The 16,704-nt window shown below is 43.9% G+C and overlaps 2 protein-coding genes across 3 annotated transcripts; one reads left to right on the top strand and one right to left on the bottom strand.

Moving 5' to 3' along the window:
* Positions 1 to 7,230: 7,230 nt before the first annotated feature.
* Positions 7,231 to 8,442, top strand: LOC131284801 (U6 snRNA-associated Sm-like protein LSm7). Of its 2 annotated transcripts, none has more exons than XM_058313663.1 (2): positions 7,231 to 7,247; positions 7,313 to 8,442. In XM_058313663.1, exons 1-2 carry the CDS (start codon positions 7,233 to 7,235, stop codon positions 7,655 to 7,657), a joined length of 360 nt encoding a protein of 119 aa, XP_058169646.1. In that variant the 5' UTR covers positions 7,231 to 7,232; the 3' UTR covers positions 7,658 to 8,442. The 2 variants fall into 2 exon arrangements, with proteins under 2 accessions (XP_058169646.1, XP_058169654.1); XM_058313671.1 differs by having other exon boundaries at positions 7,233 to 7,249; positions 7,342 to 8,442.
* A 60-nt stretch (positions 8,443 to 8,502) lies between these two features.
* LOC131280958 (chitin deacetylase 1) lies at positions 8,503 to 15,379 on the bottom strand. Its single transcript, XM_058310204.1, has 5 exons — positions 15,322 to 15,379; positions 10,369 to 10,441; positions 9,923 to 10,095; positions 8,853 to 9,847; positions 8,503 to 8,781 (listed from the first exon to the last, which is right to left on the bottom strand). The coding sequence occupies exons 1-5, from the start codon at positions 15,374 to 15,376 to the stop codon at positions 8,503 to 8,505; spliced, it is 1,575 nt and encodes a 524-aa protein (XP_058166187.1). The 5' UTR covers positions 15,377 to 15,379.
* Positions 15,380 to 16,704: the final 1,325 nt, after the last annotated feature.

The raw sequence follows: 16,704 nt of genomic DNA, 5'->3' as shown, positions 1-16,704 counted from the left end.
TTTGGCATAATGGAATGTATTGCAGTTTATTTGCCAAACATGAAATCAAGTTCCAAAGCCACAACACATTCGTACGGTTTGCCGTTTGTCATTAGTAAACACTTATGCAAAACTGTGCTTTGATCATTGTCACTTTAAAAAAGTCACACAAAAAAACATGCAACGTCTAGGTCTGCAGAGTTTATCTTCTCCTATCGTAAGATACTCCATCTGAACATGCCACAGTCTAGCGATGTTCTCCTCTACGTGCTTATCATAGAAAATTCCCATTAGTCCTTTTTTATCTCGACACAAAGCGAATAATAACTGAACGCGAGAAGAGTAGAGAAACATCATCGTGCTCCAGCCACTGTTTCTTGCCGAGGCATGCTTGACACGTGAATGAGATCAAAAGCATGCATGCATGGAAAATCCACAATCCAAACAACGTTGGGAAATGCCACTTAAACGACAAGTTCGAATCCCAGATGTAATGTGAAAATGAGATTGTACAAATGAAAACGTTATAATTTCAAATTAAAATATGTACGTAAAGCAATTTTCAGAACATTTTTCCTTAGATCTACATCTAAACGGCTCCTTTTCAAATAGTATCAAAGGATCTGGCAAAGAAATAGGTAAGTAAAATTAATTCTGTAACCAGACAACCATCTTCCAACCAACCACTTGGGCGATCAATCTTATCGACGGTCTTTCGCTTGGTTTTGCATTAAATTTTGATCTACACTAAAGAACCCGATCCTGGCGAGCATGGTCCAAAAAAAAAGAAAAACAAATTCCATCCAGTTAAGCAAAGCAGGCGGTGGGTGAATAGAAAGAATCGAGAATTGCCAAGAAGAGTAGAAACAAACCAAATGACCATCATCATCCCCCACAATCGTTTCCAATGTGTTCTTGTTGTACCCACTTCCTACCAGCCTCTGGAACTGTTGATAATTGCCTTTCGAAAGAGCAAAACTAACGCCGAATTGAATGACGATCGCTAAGACGTCGACTACGACGCCAAAGACGAAGTCGATAGCCATGCGACAAACACATCATCTCATCAGCATATCGAAAAAGCTCGCGCCAAACATGAAGAAGAGAATGTGCCGTTCCCAGGAGAAAGAGTTTCAACCGGCAGACGTCGAGAGGCCGTGGCGAAATGTGTGACCACATGGAATATACGAACGTTGCATGCTGAGGAGAGGATGCGTGCAGTGTCGAAACAGTTTACGCTTCTTGGAATATTTATTCTAGCGTTGAACATTAAAAACACGGCAAAACATTACTCTCCTCTTTGATAGATTGTGTCACATCATATTTGCCAGTCAACGCGCGTCAGTGAAAATCCCGAAATGGGAAAAGCAAACAGCGAGTCATGGCAGGGCTCTCCACCAGCCATTTTCTGTCCTTCTTTTCCACCGCATGCGCTTCATATACAGGGCTAGGCGCAGTTAGTGTTTTATCAGCAAGCAGTCTTTTGAAAATTCTTCGCAAAATATGAATGATGGTGGCCAACGCCTGGAACGTTATCCCTGCTCCACGCTATCCATGCGTGTCATCAAAGGACATTCATGCTACTCCCGGCCACATTATTACAATGATAAATGCAAATGGTAACCCCTTTTCCACTCGTTCTAATATGGTATCACATTTATGTTCGTACGAGGTTGGAAATGTATAAAAGCACAATAAAGAACGAATCAATTTACAGATAGCTACTATAACGCCAGCCTATCGAGGAAAGATGTGGTGCCAGAAAAGAATGTTCCTCCAATTCTTCGTGCGCGAAAAATTCAAGGTTATTCAATCGAACATGGAGTCACACCTTTCGTCAGCAACATTTGCAAACCTCTGCCTAGCACATTTTCTCTTTTCTTTGCAATCCGTCGTCCATGCTCCTTACCATTGCCACGGATGGTGCAATTAAGGGAATCACGATCGAAGAAGGCTCCATTGGAACAATGCTAATTCCCATTTTAGCCTTCCTTTTCCCAGTCGAAGCTTCCTTCTTCTTGGTCGCTGAGAAAACAGCTCTTCTCTCGCGCCCAACTACAACATCTCAGCATCCCAACCGCTAAAACGTGAAGTTCGGTGTTCGGAACGCGAGTTTCTCTCGCCATCGTGCGCATACATGCAAAACTTGAGCCTCCAATCAGCAGAGCACAGGGGTAAAAAACCTGTTTCGATGATTTCATTTTATTACTTTCTTCTCTCCAGACAGAACTCCGGCTTCGGGCATACAGAGTATCGCAATACCAAATGATGGTAGTTGATTTTTCGCGAATTCTCATTCGTCGTTTTTCTTAAAAACATTCATTTCAAACAGCACCAAGCCTACCTTTAACCTTCGACATCCTTTTTCCTATACGAACCTTACCATAGCAACTCGCCTCGGGCTAGGGGAGGATGAAGTGAGCCTGCTATTCTCATGGTTTGCTTTTGTGAAATCATTTTCTTTAATGTTTCCCCCCGGCTCCACAATTGCTAGAAGACTACCATTCACAGGTGGGCCTCCACCATCACGGCCATCTCTTGCATCAACGCGCCACGCTGAGAAAACGTTGGGTGGGTTTCCGCGCGTGTCATGGAGAGATGTTCCCGAAAGTCGTTTTCGCGGCGTTATCGTCGGTTCATTGCTCCGAATCTACATCTCTCCTCCACGGTTGTTCCATACATAAAAGGCGTACCACGACGTCGCGGTCGAGACAACGGCCTACGAACGTCTCCAGAATGTTTGCCGTGCTCGTTCTTTCTCCCTTCATTTTCACAGCGGGATAGAAATCTCCTTGCTGCTGCTGGCAGAGGTGGTTTTCGACTACGAACTTGGCTATCGTGATGGTGTTGATTTGGAATTGTTCGAAACTCTATAAAATAGGGCTGCGGTAGGCTTGTGTTTGTGAGGGTTAGTGTTGGCGCCAGTGTTTTTTTTTCGTTCTTTAAATAAAGTTGCGAATGTAGGCAATTCTTATTAGCTTTCGACAATTCATATTTCTTGTTCCAGCGCGCTTTTCTTCAATATTAAATTTCAATATTAAAATTAATCTACAACACAAATTATCTGATACCTTTAAAAAGTTTCCTGATTAGATACATAAAGGTTAAATACCTGTTTTGGTGGTTCTTCACAAGCAATAGTAGTCCTACCACTGTTTTTCCGTTCATTGACCTTAAAACATTCAGATCCCAAAAACTCAATTACCGCGTAAAAACACGTACAACTATATAAGCCGTATAGTGTGCAAATCAAGTTCGCGAAAAGCAACAGTCAAGGCATTATATGCCACACCAACAATCCCCGCCCTCCCTTGTGTTGAATGTATAGAACAAGAACCGCTCTTCAAATGAAAGCAGCGATGACGAACTGGAGTAAAAATCTTATTCCACAACAATGTGCGATTTTTGAATCGAACTGGATAGAAGCACGAACTCTCCCTCAATGGCGAGCGAACGAGCACCAGGGGAAAGATGTCGGATCGGCACGTTGCGTTTTCTTCAAATTTTCTTCAAAGTTCTCGCACCACCATTTGGGTTCGCTTTTCGTCGAATCAAAATTCCCGGATCCACGGATGTGTTTGCTGTTTGCTCTTCTCGGGTTGCGCGCTGTTGACCTGTTCTTGGTTCTTGCAAGGGCAACACGACAGATCCCAAACCACATTTCTCCCTCGCTTCAGATCGATACACGTTCGGTTGTTAAAAAAAAAATGTGAACGTCTCGATATTGTGTGCACTGCGGAAAATGGAGGAAAAGAATGACTATCGTTAATAGTTCGTAGCTGCTGCTGCCTGCTACCTTTCACATAGCATCGGTCGTCGGCTATGCCACCACCATCGTTATGCCGCCGCCATGACCCCATGTAGAAAACAGAATTCTTATTGAAACGCCCAACCTGTTTGGCATCTTTTCTTGTTCGTCAGTTATAGCTAGGTGTGAGTGTAGGGTACATTATTGCATGCTGCGACCTCTCTTAGGCATTCGGGGTTGGGGTGCTGTGCAAGAAGGCGGTGTCAGCAGTAAGAAAAGAAAACTAAAGATCATCGAAAACACACCACGGTGTAAAAACCTGGCAACATTGAACTGAACAGTGAATGTTGCGCGTTCCTTCTTCGCCTCTAAGAAGAATACGAGCTCAAACAAAACTCGCTCGACCGCTTAGCAACCGCCGTTTGGCGAACGGAGAAAATCCCATTCTTTTCGAACATGACCAGTGAGAAAATCGCGAGGAAGGCTTAGAGAAAAACTGATTCGAACTATTGGCTCTAAGCTCTGGATAATAAACGAGGAATATTTTTTGCATCATTATTTCGCCACCAAATACGGTAAGACAAATTATTTAATCAATAGATTGTAAAAGGTTCTAATGTTATAACCTAAAAAGGAACTAAGGTGCATGGTGCATTCAAAAGAGACAGCGAAAAGAATTTCAGCACATCACGACAGGTCGAACAAAGTCGATCACTCACCTGGAAAGAAAAATTCGCTGCATCCCCATTCCAAGTATCGGGCGTTATAGCAAATGGTGACTGCAAATTGCTGCGTGGACAGCATGCACGTACCAGCCACTGTCTTCTGTTCTTGCTCCTTTTTTCTCTCGTTTGCAGCTCCAGCAGATTCGATGCTGCGAGTTTTTTTTCGTAAAATTTGACCGGGTGGTACAGGGCACGTCGAACATAACCTCTTCTATAGGCGAATCGGCGGCTTTTGTTTCCACACCAACACCCACCATCCGGAATCGGGAGAAGCACAAACCGTAACCGGGATGTTTTACCACTTGGTCGAATAATCACTGGCAAAAAGTGTACGCGCATTCGCAAGACGGGAATATTTTAACCTTCCATCTGCCAGCAGTTGGTGGTCCGCGATGTGCTTTGATTAATCGTCCTTCGTACGTTATTCCTTGCGCGTTCAGGGAACGCCATCGATATTCCATCTGAAACCACTATTAACACACGCACTTCGCGCTCGCGGCTCGCCAGCACAAATCCTAGCGAGTTCACACCTCGTCTTGGCCATTTTGGCGTTCCTGGCAGTTGGGTAAAACTTGGGCTGACCAGATTTAAACTCTTGTTCCAGTACCTTCGGTAGCGTTCTCCACATGGTTTCGAGACGCGAACGACCCGTTGCGCACGGGAAAAGAACAAAAGCCGAACTGAGCCTACGGGGCGTTGAAAAATGGCCGTACCTGCAAGGAGTCGCTCACAACGGAGAAAGAGAAAGAAACCTTCGGTTCCGGAACCGAATAAAATGTTCCAAACTGGTAGACCAAAAGAGAACTGAACTGCACTAGTGATGGAAGCTCCAACTAGCTACAGTTGCTAGGTACAAATATTTAATTTGCAGCTAGGTACTGTACGCAAAGTTAAGAGGCCCATCACTTTACCGAATATAACCCGGAAAAATTCTACGGAAAATTTAATGTTCACAATAATTTAAGCTTTGCACTGTGTTTTCTACGGATATAAAATTTATATCATGTAAATTGTAACAAGTAGTCATGTTACAGTTACCGCTACTTTTTCGGAGTGATAGGTATTGTTCCGCTACTCATTTTTAGTTACTTTTCCATTTCTCTCCAGCGAACTGTTGCACACTCTCATTTTTCCTCCAAACGAAGCAGTGTGAGTATTGCGGACCGAAAGTTGACCATTGCACTCACACACGCTCCCTATCAAGCTGCTACGGGTCGTCGAAAGATTCCATTGGCATTGAAATTGCCGCCGGTTCCATTTTTCTATTTCGGTTTCACGACTATTTTCATAATAGGACAAAGAAATACAACGCAAACATAAGCTAGAGCATGTACATTTACAAACGTTGGCAGTTCCAATCTGTTCGAAACAAGATTCGTCGTTCCATATCCAATTGTTAGCAAAAAAAAAAAGAAGACCATTAGCACACGGCGCACACTGCACTGTGAACATAATTTAGAAGACTGTGGCACATCTGGCCTGTTCTGGAATTGTTTCGCGAGACATAAAAAACATGTTCTAGTACCTCGAGTAAAAAATTTGTCTGGACAATCACTCCTAAACTGTACACCAAAATGCGCGCGCATAACTCTTCGTAGAACGATGCAGAGCGAAACCTTTTCTTGTCCGAAGTTTCGGACGCTCGAGAAAATATCAATGCAATGAAACCTATCATATCAATCTAACCTCTTGCTAGCAACTCTTGTATTCTTCCCTTTTAGTAATCATCTCCCCCTCAGAACGTCATATTACTTACCTTGTTATCACAGGTGCTTAGCCGGCAATTCCTGATTATCCGTGTGAAACCATTGCTACCGCTACGCGGTCGCTAGGGTCTTCGACGTCATCTTCCGCTTTGTTGCCGCGCATAAGCCAACACAAACAATTGTCACTTCTTTAAAACTGGCCTATATACGGATTGTCCAGTGGCACTTTCACGTATTAACGATTAACGGCGTGCCTCGGCTTGTTCAGAGCTACGATGCTTCCGGATATTCGTCGGTGCGTCTAGTGTGCCGGTAAAAATCAATTCACGAAGCTCTTCTCGTGTTCGCCTCTGATGATTTGAAACGTCAACTTTCATGGAACGCAAAAAAAACTAATTGTTCCTGTCGCCATTTGCGTTTATGTTCGTTGGTTACACTTTACATTGAATCAGCAATAAACTTCATGCTGGCATGAATGAAATCTTCACGTAAACGAAAATAAAGTAACGGACTTAATGATTCAATTTTAATTGCAGCGACAAGACTACCTATTTCGGTTAGATTATCATCTGATGAATAGCACACAACGTTGAACTTAACCGCATTGGAATTCTTCCTCAACTCTTATTGAACTTGAACCACCCCATATAACCGCATCTGTAGGAAACATTCAAATTTCAAAGTTTGAGGTTAAAACTGTCCAAAAAACTAAATTACTAAATCGCAGGCATACCTGCTGCACTAAAAAAGCAGACGAAAGGAAATTGGGTAAAATTATCTTCTCTGATGGGACTGTTTTGGTGCATAATTCAAAATCTATTTTCAACATAGATTTCAAACCATACAATATAAACGTGTTTGCCGGCTCGGACAATTTGACAGCTGAATATGACTTCGCGCAGTTGTTGCTCAAAGCCCAAACACTAAACAAAACGCCGTCGTACCTCGCGGAGGTTAGTTGTTCAATTACCACTTTGGTTTCTTGTTAAACTGCTACTCAAAGTTAGTAAAACCTACTCGTAAACTTGAGGTGGAAACTACTAAAATCAAAAGCAAAGCGCTGTCCATTCGAGCATGTCCGACAAAAAGGTATATAACCTTGAAATATAGTACTGTATTCGCCGGATGCTTCATTTTCGTTTCATTTCTTCAAGCCATCCACATCGGGTAACTCAACCGGCGGCGGTGGTGGAGGAGACAACAAAGAGAAACGCCGCAAGGAGTCCATCCTCGATCTGAGCAAATACCTCGAGAAGACGATTCGAGTAAAGTTTGCCGGCGGGCGAGAAGCTGCCGGTGTGTTGAAAGGCTATGATCCGCTGCTAAACCTGGTGCTGGATAACACGATAGAGTTCCTGCGTGATCCGGACGATTACAAGCTAGCGGACGATACGCGGCATCTCGGGCTGGTGGTTTGCCGTGGCACATCGGTAGTACTGATTTGTCCCCAGGAAGGTATGGAGTCGATACAAAATCCGTTCATCGCTCAGGAAGGCTAGCGCATTCATGGCAGGAAATGTGTCCAAGTGTCGATGAATGCAAACCATTCAATGCACAAGGACCGGTACCTACCTGTGATCGAATATTGTGGCTCTTGTTTTGTTCTAAGTGACGGTGGAAAGCGTTTTCTACAGCATTTACGAGTGTGAAGAGTGAATTTGATTGCAGGTTTCTTCTTACATCTTTTCCTAAACGCGTGTATTTGGTTGTTAGGCGAATGTTTCGTTACAACAGATCATGTGCTCATTTTTCTTTTCCTTTCATTCCATGCTTATCCCATGAATCCATTACAACCCCTTCTTTCATAGATACGCATAAGTAACCCATAATCGAATTGCTCATATGGGGAACATCAGGTTCCGGATGGATCTGGTAGTTGAACTTAAAGAAGACGACATGAATTATCGACCTAGCATTTTTGTTTAAAAAGATCGACCGTTTTCGACCGGTTTATTAATTTATATCTTAAATACTATTATTCTTCAGCTAGAACTAACTTGCGAAAATAAGGTAATAGACAATGTTTGCCTTTTTTCCTGGACGGTTAATGTTTCTTGTATTCATCTTCAAGTGCGAGTTCTTCCGCCTTTCCCTATGGGCTGCCGATAGTTGTTAACAAATTATAACCGAATGGATAAAGAAAAAGCAAAAGGAGAATTGCAACAGACAACAATTTAACAAAACAACATGAAAATCTTGGATTTCGTAGACCTAAACATTCGTTTGTTTACATTCTAATCGGTGTTGAGTTGTTCTTATAGTGTAAATAAATTCCATCCTACAAAAACGAGAAACAAAACAGAAAGTAACGCTAAAGCTAAAGCCACCGAAAGGATGGTTTACTTCAGTCCAGTCCGAACTCGTTCCGTATCCAGGGATATTGTGCCGGACACTCGTTGCAGGTGTAAAGATAGCGATCCTGCTGTAGGACGCGGCTATGCAGCTTGCAAGTTCGCGGAAGATTGCACGCCTGTTCCTGCGGATCGAACTGCCTCGGTCGGCATTGCCATGGTTCGAAGTGGCCGAGCTGATTCGAAACGGTTGGGTTGCGCATCCACTCGACCGCTTGGAAGTTGGTCACGAAGTACACGTCCGGATGCTTTGCCATATCGTCAAGGAATCTCTGAAAGGCGAGAGGAAAAGGGTCGTTAAGGAAGTTACATTTATGGTTTGGCGTTTCACTCATGTGCTCACTAAAAAGGCATCAAGATATTCCTGCTTGCGGAACCAGGTAGAATGGAAGTACAGGCCGAGCGGAGCACGGTTCGAATGGTAATGGCGCTTGAAGTTGTGCACGAACATCCGATAAACGTCCTCGCCGTTCATATGCGGCGGGCAAGTGTCCACCATACCGCACGTGTACTCGCCTGCCTCCAGCTGGTTCATCACCATCTCCCAGATGCCCGGGTAGCTCCGGGACGGACAGTACTGATTGTTACCGTTGCACGCGTGCGGCATCTTATAATCGAGTGTGTACGGCCACAGCGGCGGATTCGAGAAGGGTGCCACCATCGACGAATCGTACACGAAGCCAAACTCTTTCATCATTAGAAACTGCCTGTTCCAGCCGACTCGCAGGAACGGTACCCGCATTCCACGCAGCTCCTCCATGCGCACGTTCGAGAATCGATTGATAATGTTCGCCTGGCCCACCATCTCGTCGAACCAGTCCTCAATGGTGGCATTCCGTGACCACCATTCTTCCGGCCCCCGGTGGGTGATCGAGTGGATGGCGATCTCGTGCCCATCGTTCCACATCCGCTGCACTTGCGCATAGTTCGTGTACTGGTGCGAAATGTAGAACGTGCCTCGGATCGGACAACCGTTGGGGTTTTTGCGTGCCGGCGTAAAGATCTTTTCCGTGTAGAGCTCCCAGTTCTCGAAGTTGATCGCATCGTCGAACGTGAGCAGAATCATCTGGGGCGTGTGGTAACGCTCGAGCCGTCCAGGGATGAGCGTCCCATCCTTGGAGCAGAAGCACTCGGGAAGCTCGCACACGGACGGGTCGCAGGGGTCGGCCGCGTTCGGGTCGTTCTCCACGTCACACCAGCCCTCGTCCGACCCGTCCTCACAGTCGACGGACCCATCGCAAAAGTACTCATTCGGTAGACACGTTCCATCGCCACAGCCGAGCTGAGATCGTTCTTCACATTTCGCGTTCTCAAGCAGTGGCTTCGGTACACGAGCCTCTGGAAAGATTCAACAATAAGTTAAAAATTGAAATTTGGCAAAAATGGTGAAACCCTCGATTATCCTCCACTAACCGGCGGTAACGTCGCAATTCTCTACATTCTGCTTGAAATCGCATATTTGACGAGACACGTCGAACAGCAGCCCCACGGAACACTTGAACTCGAACACTTCCCCGTCGAGGCAGAGATAGTACTTGGCGCACTCGTTGTTGGTCCACATTTTGTGCTCCAATCGGTCGGGATTTCTGTGCGTGCAAGGATACGAGAAAACGATTAAAAAATACTGTACTTTCAATAATATAGCCTGTTCTCTTGTTGGCCGTTTTTAAACGCAGTTTACGTCGTTCTGCATCGCAGTTCGAGTGTTATCTATTTGGAGCTCATTATGGTCGGCTTTTTATTACTTCGGACCGCAATGCACACGCGCCAACAATCAACCATTCACAGGGAAACACTGGTAGGGCCAATCGTTAAATTGGCGAAAGAAGAAAAACCTCCCCAATAAACCTGGAACTGACCTGTAAAACCGTCCATCCTCTAAGCAGGGTACCGTGTTTTTCAGACTCCGCTTCACAAGGTTGCCTGCGTGCGCTGTTGGGAAGAAAATGTGATTGGAAAAGAAGGTGAAAAGATATCTCTCTGGCGTAGAGGCGTGCGAGATGCGTAACGTTTCCGTGGGGGCCTTTAACGAAAGGCTTGAACTAAAAGAAATGGGTTATTAGGAGTACTTAAGAAAGGGAGAAGAATAGAGCGCCTGCAAGCTGGGAAGAAACCATGTCTGGTGTGGATGCAAACAAACCGACGCTCAAAAAGACTTGACGCCATAAAAAAGAAGCCATGTATTTACTTCGGGAGTTGTAGATTCAAATATCCAAACAGTGGAATACTAAAAGAAAATTAACTTTTTTCTGGTTCCAATAGGGTTTGGCTATGAAACCGGAAATCATATTACTTCCCTATGTATGTTTCTCACATTCTGATAAAAATATGTTTGTTACAACTTTTTTTAAATTTTTTATCTTGTACATAAACAACTGCAACAAATATATTAGTTCCTAAAAGATAAATTCATTCCTTATCTCTGCTTGTTGCAATGTCCATACACTTGCTTCTGCTTTTTTTTCTAATCAGTACTGCCAACGTATTTAACTAACTCAGTTATCTGAGTTATCAAAATCTACTTTAGTTTATTAGAGGCATTGGTACAAACAACTCATTTGAAAACTAATTCCCAAGTATTACATGTGGCGGAAGAAAAGATGGTGTTAAACCCACTAAAAACACAAAGAAACGGATTGATGTTTTGGTTTCGGTAACAACCTCAATGTTCCACATTAATTGAAAAACTTTCATCGCTATTCATCTGCCTGAGTTTTTGATGGTTAAAATATGGTTTGCTGTTTTTTGTGCGCCAACTTTTTAATAACTAAATGTGAAAGTGATCTATACTTTTACTAAAACGATAATTAACAAACAAACCAATGTGGTTGGAATTCTTACAAAATTAATTTCAAGCTTTCCCTTCATATGAATCATCACCAGTCCATCTTTCTTATTATTTTACTAATTAGACACACCCATACACAAGAGTACACGCTAGATGGTTGGTGTTAATTCAGTATTTTCATCATCCAACGCTAGCGCAAAGCGTGTACGCGTTGGGCATGAACATTGTTAATGGCTATGCAACTATTGCGTGAAATTTACCGACCAGAACAGTCTTACAAAAAGAGGGTGAAAGAGCAGAATCATCTAATCATGATGCATCGCCTGGTTTCCGCTTCACGACATATCCGGTACGATTTCAGAACCAAGCGGCTCTGAAAATACCGACGTAACATGGATATTTTTTCTACGGTTTTACGCTAATCTGATCCGTTTGTGGGTGCTATGATAAAAATGGCCACTCGTTGCTACCAACCTTTTACCGTTCCATCATAAAAGTATCTCGTAGATGGGCAAAAACTGTATTTTTAATATTTTTCTTGAGTAACTGTCGCTTGATATCTATATACGATCGAGTGTTCCCTGATTATAGACTCTAGTCGAATAATCGCAGTCATATTTGATGAACGCCACCTTGTGGGATGCTGGCCAAATGGCTGGCAGTAACAGATACGGAGGATGTAGTTTCCCATGCTCTCTTCGGCCGATTATTGATGACCTCTCCGTCATCGCGTCGGTGGTTAGGTAACACCTTCAGTCCAGTTGGCTCGAAAAATGAAGGTCCATAAGTTGATGTGCGACCCTCCAGCATGTGTAATTACATTGGCAATGTCAGTCAACATGCGTCAGTTTTGCTTTGGTCGAATATGGTATAACATCGTTTTTGGTAAATTTAACATTCAATGCAATTGTTTTCTTTACTAACAAAAAACCTGTGGAGACATTATTTGATAACAAAAAAAAACCTATGGAGGCAAGCTAACAATGGAGACATTATTTACATGAGCAACTCAACGATTCAAATTTAACACAACGAAAAAACAATATTCCTGCTGTGCGATGATCGTCACGTAAGATCACTTCAACCACACCATCCGACCGAACCGATCGCCCACCAAGCGTGGGGCTTACACCTTTCCCTGCTGGGATTGCAATTACAACGTGGGAAAAATGTTCGCCACACAGCCACACAGTTTTGCTCTGACCGGCTGAGGACACTTGAAAAGATCAAAAGCGAACTTTCTGGGTGGCACAGGATCTTAAGACACGGCGGGGTGCTTTCATTTCTTCCAGCAGCCCACAGTTCAATACTCCCCCGGAGGTGGATGGAGCCAGAAAGGAAAAGTTGAAATGATATAGTTATAGCAACCGGAAATACTGGAGTATCCGGATTTGTTCGATTGCAATCGGAAAATTGATCAATTTCCACGCACACGAAGAAGTGTTCCGAGCAGTAAAACTCTTTCTTTCTCAATGTCTAAAAGTCTATACAGCCTTAGTTAAATAAATTTTGTTATGTTCAGCTGCCAAAAAGAACCGTTCGCTGTTGCAAAGTGTTTTTGAAACATCTTTTTCCCAACAAACAGATGTTATGTTCGGTTGGAAGAAAATAGCGGCATCGAGAGAAAAAAAGACGATCGCTGCAACGAACGGGAGTGGCGGGTGACGGGAGATTGGATTTGTAATTCAATTTTCCATGTCACCATTTTAAGATTTCATTTTTCCTCCCCCTGCTTCAGGTCCCCTCCCGGGTGGTTCCGCACGAAACCAACCGCCAGCAACCCGCTGGCAGCGCTTCGATAAATACCGTTCATCGGCCCGTGGGGCGGGAAAACTGGAAAATGGAAGCGGTGGTTCCAGTCTAATTTACATCAACATCTGGCTGTCTCACTTGTTTGGCCTTCAAGCGCCCTAAAGCGCTCACGGCAGTACATCTCGCCGTGTGCGCTTCTGGCACACAATTTTCCTCCGATGTCATTTTCCGTCTTTGCTTTTCACCCGCTCACAGCCAACCGTTTTCCTTCTAGCACCACCGAGAAAGACTCTCTCGCGATCACTCCCCGGTTTAACACCTTTTTCACTGCATTTCCACCGGCATTCGGTTTCTGCCTCGTGGCCATGCCATGCGCTGCACCGTACGATCGTCTGCTTTAACGATTCATTAATTAATTATGGTCACGAGCTGGTGGCCGGTTTTGCTTGCGGCGTCTTCTGCCACTGGCCGCGATTGTTGCCACGGACATTTTCCAGTTTGTTTTTCCCGTCCCGTCGGCAGCTTCTTGAACGGCACGAAACTCGTTGTAGGGGTTTGGTTTTTGTTTACCTCATCGTCTTGATGTGTTTCTTAAGCGTGTCTCGTTTTTCTTATGCACCAGACGTTATCATCCGCTTAGGGCTGTGGCTTGCAGAACTAGTTTGTTTTTCTTGTTGAATTTAGTTAAACTGATTTATTTTGTCCATTTTTCTTGTTGTTATTCTCAACCGCTTTTAAACCACATGATCGGAGGAACATTCGAGAGTCATTATTATGCCATATTTATGCCATTAATTGACCCATAGAATATTGAAGCTAAACACCATTTCGATAACGAAACGATTGCCATTGAAACTGAAGCATCTAATGATTCATTTTATATTGATGGTGATTGAGTCTTTCTAATTTCGTCTCAGTTGAAACTTGTCGTTTCGTACGGAGTTTCTTTAAAAAAATATGAATGAGCAGATTTTATAAATTTTATTGTAATAAAAATGACTGTTATTAATTTATGTTTAAAGCATGGGAGCAATTTATGACGAAAAGTAAAAATTGCTGAACTAACAGTAACAAGAACAACGAAGTTCTGTTTTTTGCCCCACTCAAATTACCAAAGTATTATCTACAAAAGTTCTTTGAAGCATTGTAACAAAAGCTATGGTTAAAATTAAAATTTAAAAGACAACGACAGAAAATACGGCATTTCAGAATTTGAAAAAAATAACCGTTGTAGCTACAGATAAACTTTATTCAATTCCCTACAGGGAGTACGCAAAGCCAAATTATATAGACCACATTCGGTCCGTAGGCCACCCTTAATGACTTCCATGATGTACGATTAGAAATTAGGAATGGTGAAACTTTTTGCACAAGTTGTGTTTTTTCCACATTCTTTTCACGTGTCATTCGATCATAAGTGATCGTGTTATTCTTCCCATGCATAAGTCTGCAAACCATATCCGGGCTGCTGCCACAATTTATATCTTTCGGAAGACATGTTTTCCCATCCATTTCCGGTGTAGCTACATTTCACTTCCTACACGTTCGCTGTGATCTGCCGCGTACCTTAGCTTAGTGTACGTCCCCTCTTGACTACTGTCCTACGAAACAGCGGGCTGAGTTGTTTGTGCCACGGTTTTTCCAGGCTAGCAAAAGGTGTGCACATTTGTTTCCCACCTTCCAAGCCACCGAATGCGGGTCGGCGGGAGTCGTTTGAAATCGAAATTGCATCCATTCCCCTCGCCCCTCTCGCTGCCCCGATGCACTGATGCAATGCGATACACAATTGGTGCAGTTTTCTCCCCTATCCCATTTGACCGTCTTTAGCAGTCACTGCTACTGCTGCTGCTTCCACACAAAGGGGTTTAAAACGTTTGCCCCGGTTTTCAACCAGAAATCGCTATGCAGTTTCTCCTCTTTGCCTGCATCTTTCCCATGAGTTAGGAGACTCTTCTTTGGTTCTTCTTCGTTTTTAATTTCCACCAGCGCTCGTTAGATTCCTCGGAAGGAAAAATCGACATGCGTTAACCTCCGCCTGGCAGTTACAAACAAACCGCACACATTCACGAAACACCGTTGCGGTAGGGCAATGTTTGTTTGCATATTTTCCTCCCCAAAACCACATGCTGCTATCTGTACGGGGAAATGGGCAAGAAGCGAAGGCAAAGGGGTGGGATGCAGATTAATGTTACTCGCCTTCCGGTCACAAACGGCGGCAACGCAGCATCTCAAGCCTCAAGCGATTATCCCAACCGATCCCGTGTGTACGTACCGTTTCCAGTGAAAGTGATCACCAGCGTCAGCGTGCCGAGTAAAAATAGACCCATTCCGGATGATTAAGTTAGCTGCCAAGTTGTGTGTAGTTTGTTTTTCCTTTTTTTTTAAGTCTCGATGAGTTTATTTCGATGTCACCGTCAATTCGCCTCTTTGGCATGGGATGCAATTCAATCCGGTTGCGATTTTATAACTTGGCGTGGGACCTTGGCGTTAGGTTATTTCCAGTTTTCAGTCATCGGCTCGAACATTACGCTGAATCAAAATCAACGGAAAATCACACACCCATTCGAGGATCAATTTAAAAAACGATTGGTTTGGACATATTTATTTAAAACACCAGAAGGAACGGATACACAATGTTTCGTCGACGCGGTTTGCTGTTCACTTTAGATTTCAGAAATTATTTTTACGAAATTTTTATCAAATCTAATGCATCCTATATTCACTACACTGCACTGCAATTATTCTGGAAGCTTTCGAATTTCTCTTTTCTTCACGCGGGTTGCCACCGACAGCAGGATCTGTGCAGTTGCAAATCCGGAAAATTGCACAGTGCCCGTAGGAACGAAAGATGGGCCGAGTTGTTGCGGATCCGTTGAGTCTGCCCCCGGTCACGCAAGAAACGGGCAAGGCGTTTGGTCGGTTTGTGCGCGAAAGCGCGTATCACTCGTACGAATCAGTTTCGCGCGATTTGTGCGACTTTTCCACTTTTACTTTCACCATCGACGGACGGTTCGGCGGAGCGCGATGTGGCTCGAGAAGCCAGACTAGCGGCCGCTTGGTGCCTGCTACGCCTAGTCCTCACGGTCTCAGCCACTAGCACCACCTAGGACCACCGTATTCTTTTTTGGATGTGTGTTTTTTCTTCTTCCTTTTTTCACCCTAATCCAGTGACGCCTTTCACCAGAGACCGGGAACCGGCGGGTTCGCTACGCACGAGAACTGGTTCGGTTGGTAGATTAACGGGACGAACAGGAACTAGCAGAACCGCGGTGGATTATAATGGCACGACTTTGGAATTGACACTGTGGTAATAAAATCAATCTCTAATCAATTGCAGGCAAAACTTGATTTAAATGTTTTTTAAAGAGACCACTCTAAATTAACGCTAGCACACCATCTGTTGGGTTTTTGTCACAGTAAAAAAATTGCAAAACAAAGCAAACCATCACAAACCTGCATTCGAAAAACGCAAATTGCGATCTCCCACGCTACCCGACCGTTGGCTCATGCGCAAAGGAAAGAAACGCAAGCCGGAAAACACGTGCGCACGCTCGAATCTCTCACCGGCAACTGGGCTGCGTTTCAATTAAAACGTTAGTTTTATAACATCGGCACCACGAGAAACTGCTGCCCGCTGAGAAACGCGGAGAAATGA

The sequence above is a fragment of the Anopheles ziemanni genome, chromosome 2, assembly GCF_943734765.1.
Source record: "Anopheles ziemanni chromosome 2, idAnoZiCoDA_A2_x.2, whole genome shotgun sequence".
NCBI classification, from domain to species: Eukaryota; Metazoa; Arthropoda; class Insecta; order Diptera; family Culicidae; genus Anopheles; species Anopheles ziemanni.
This window is presented reverse-complemented; position numbering and strand designations above follow the sequence as displayed.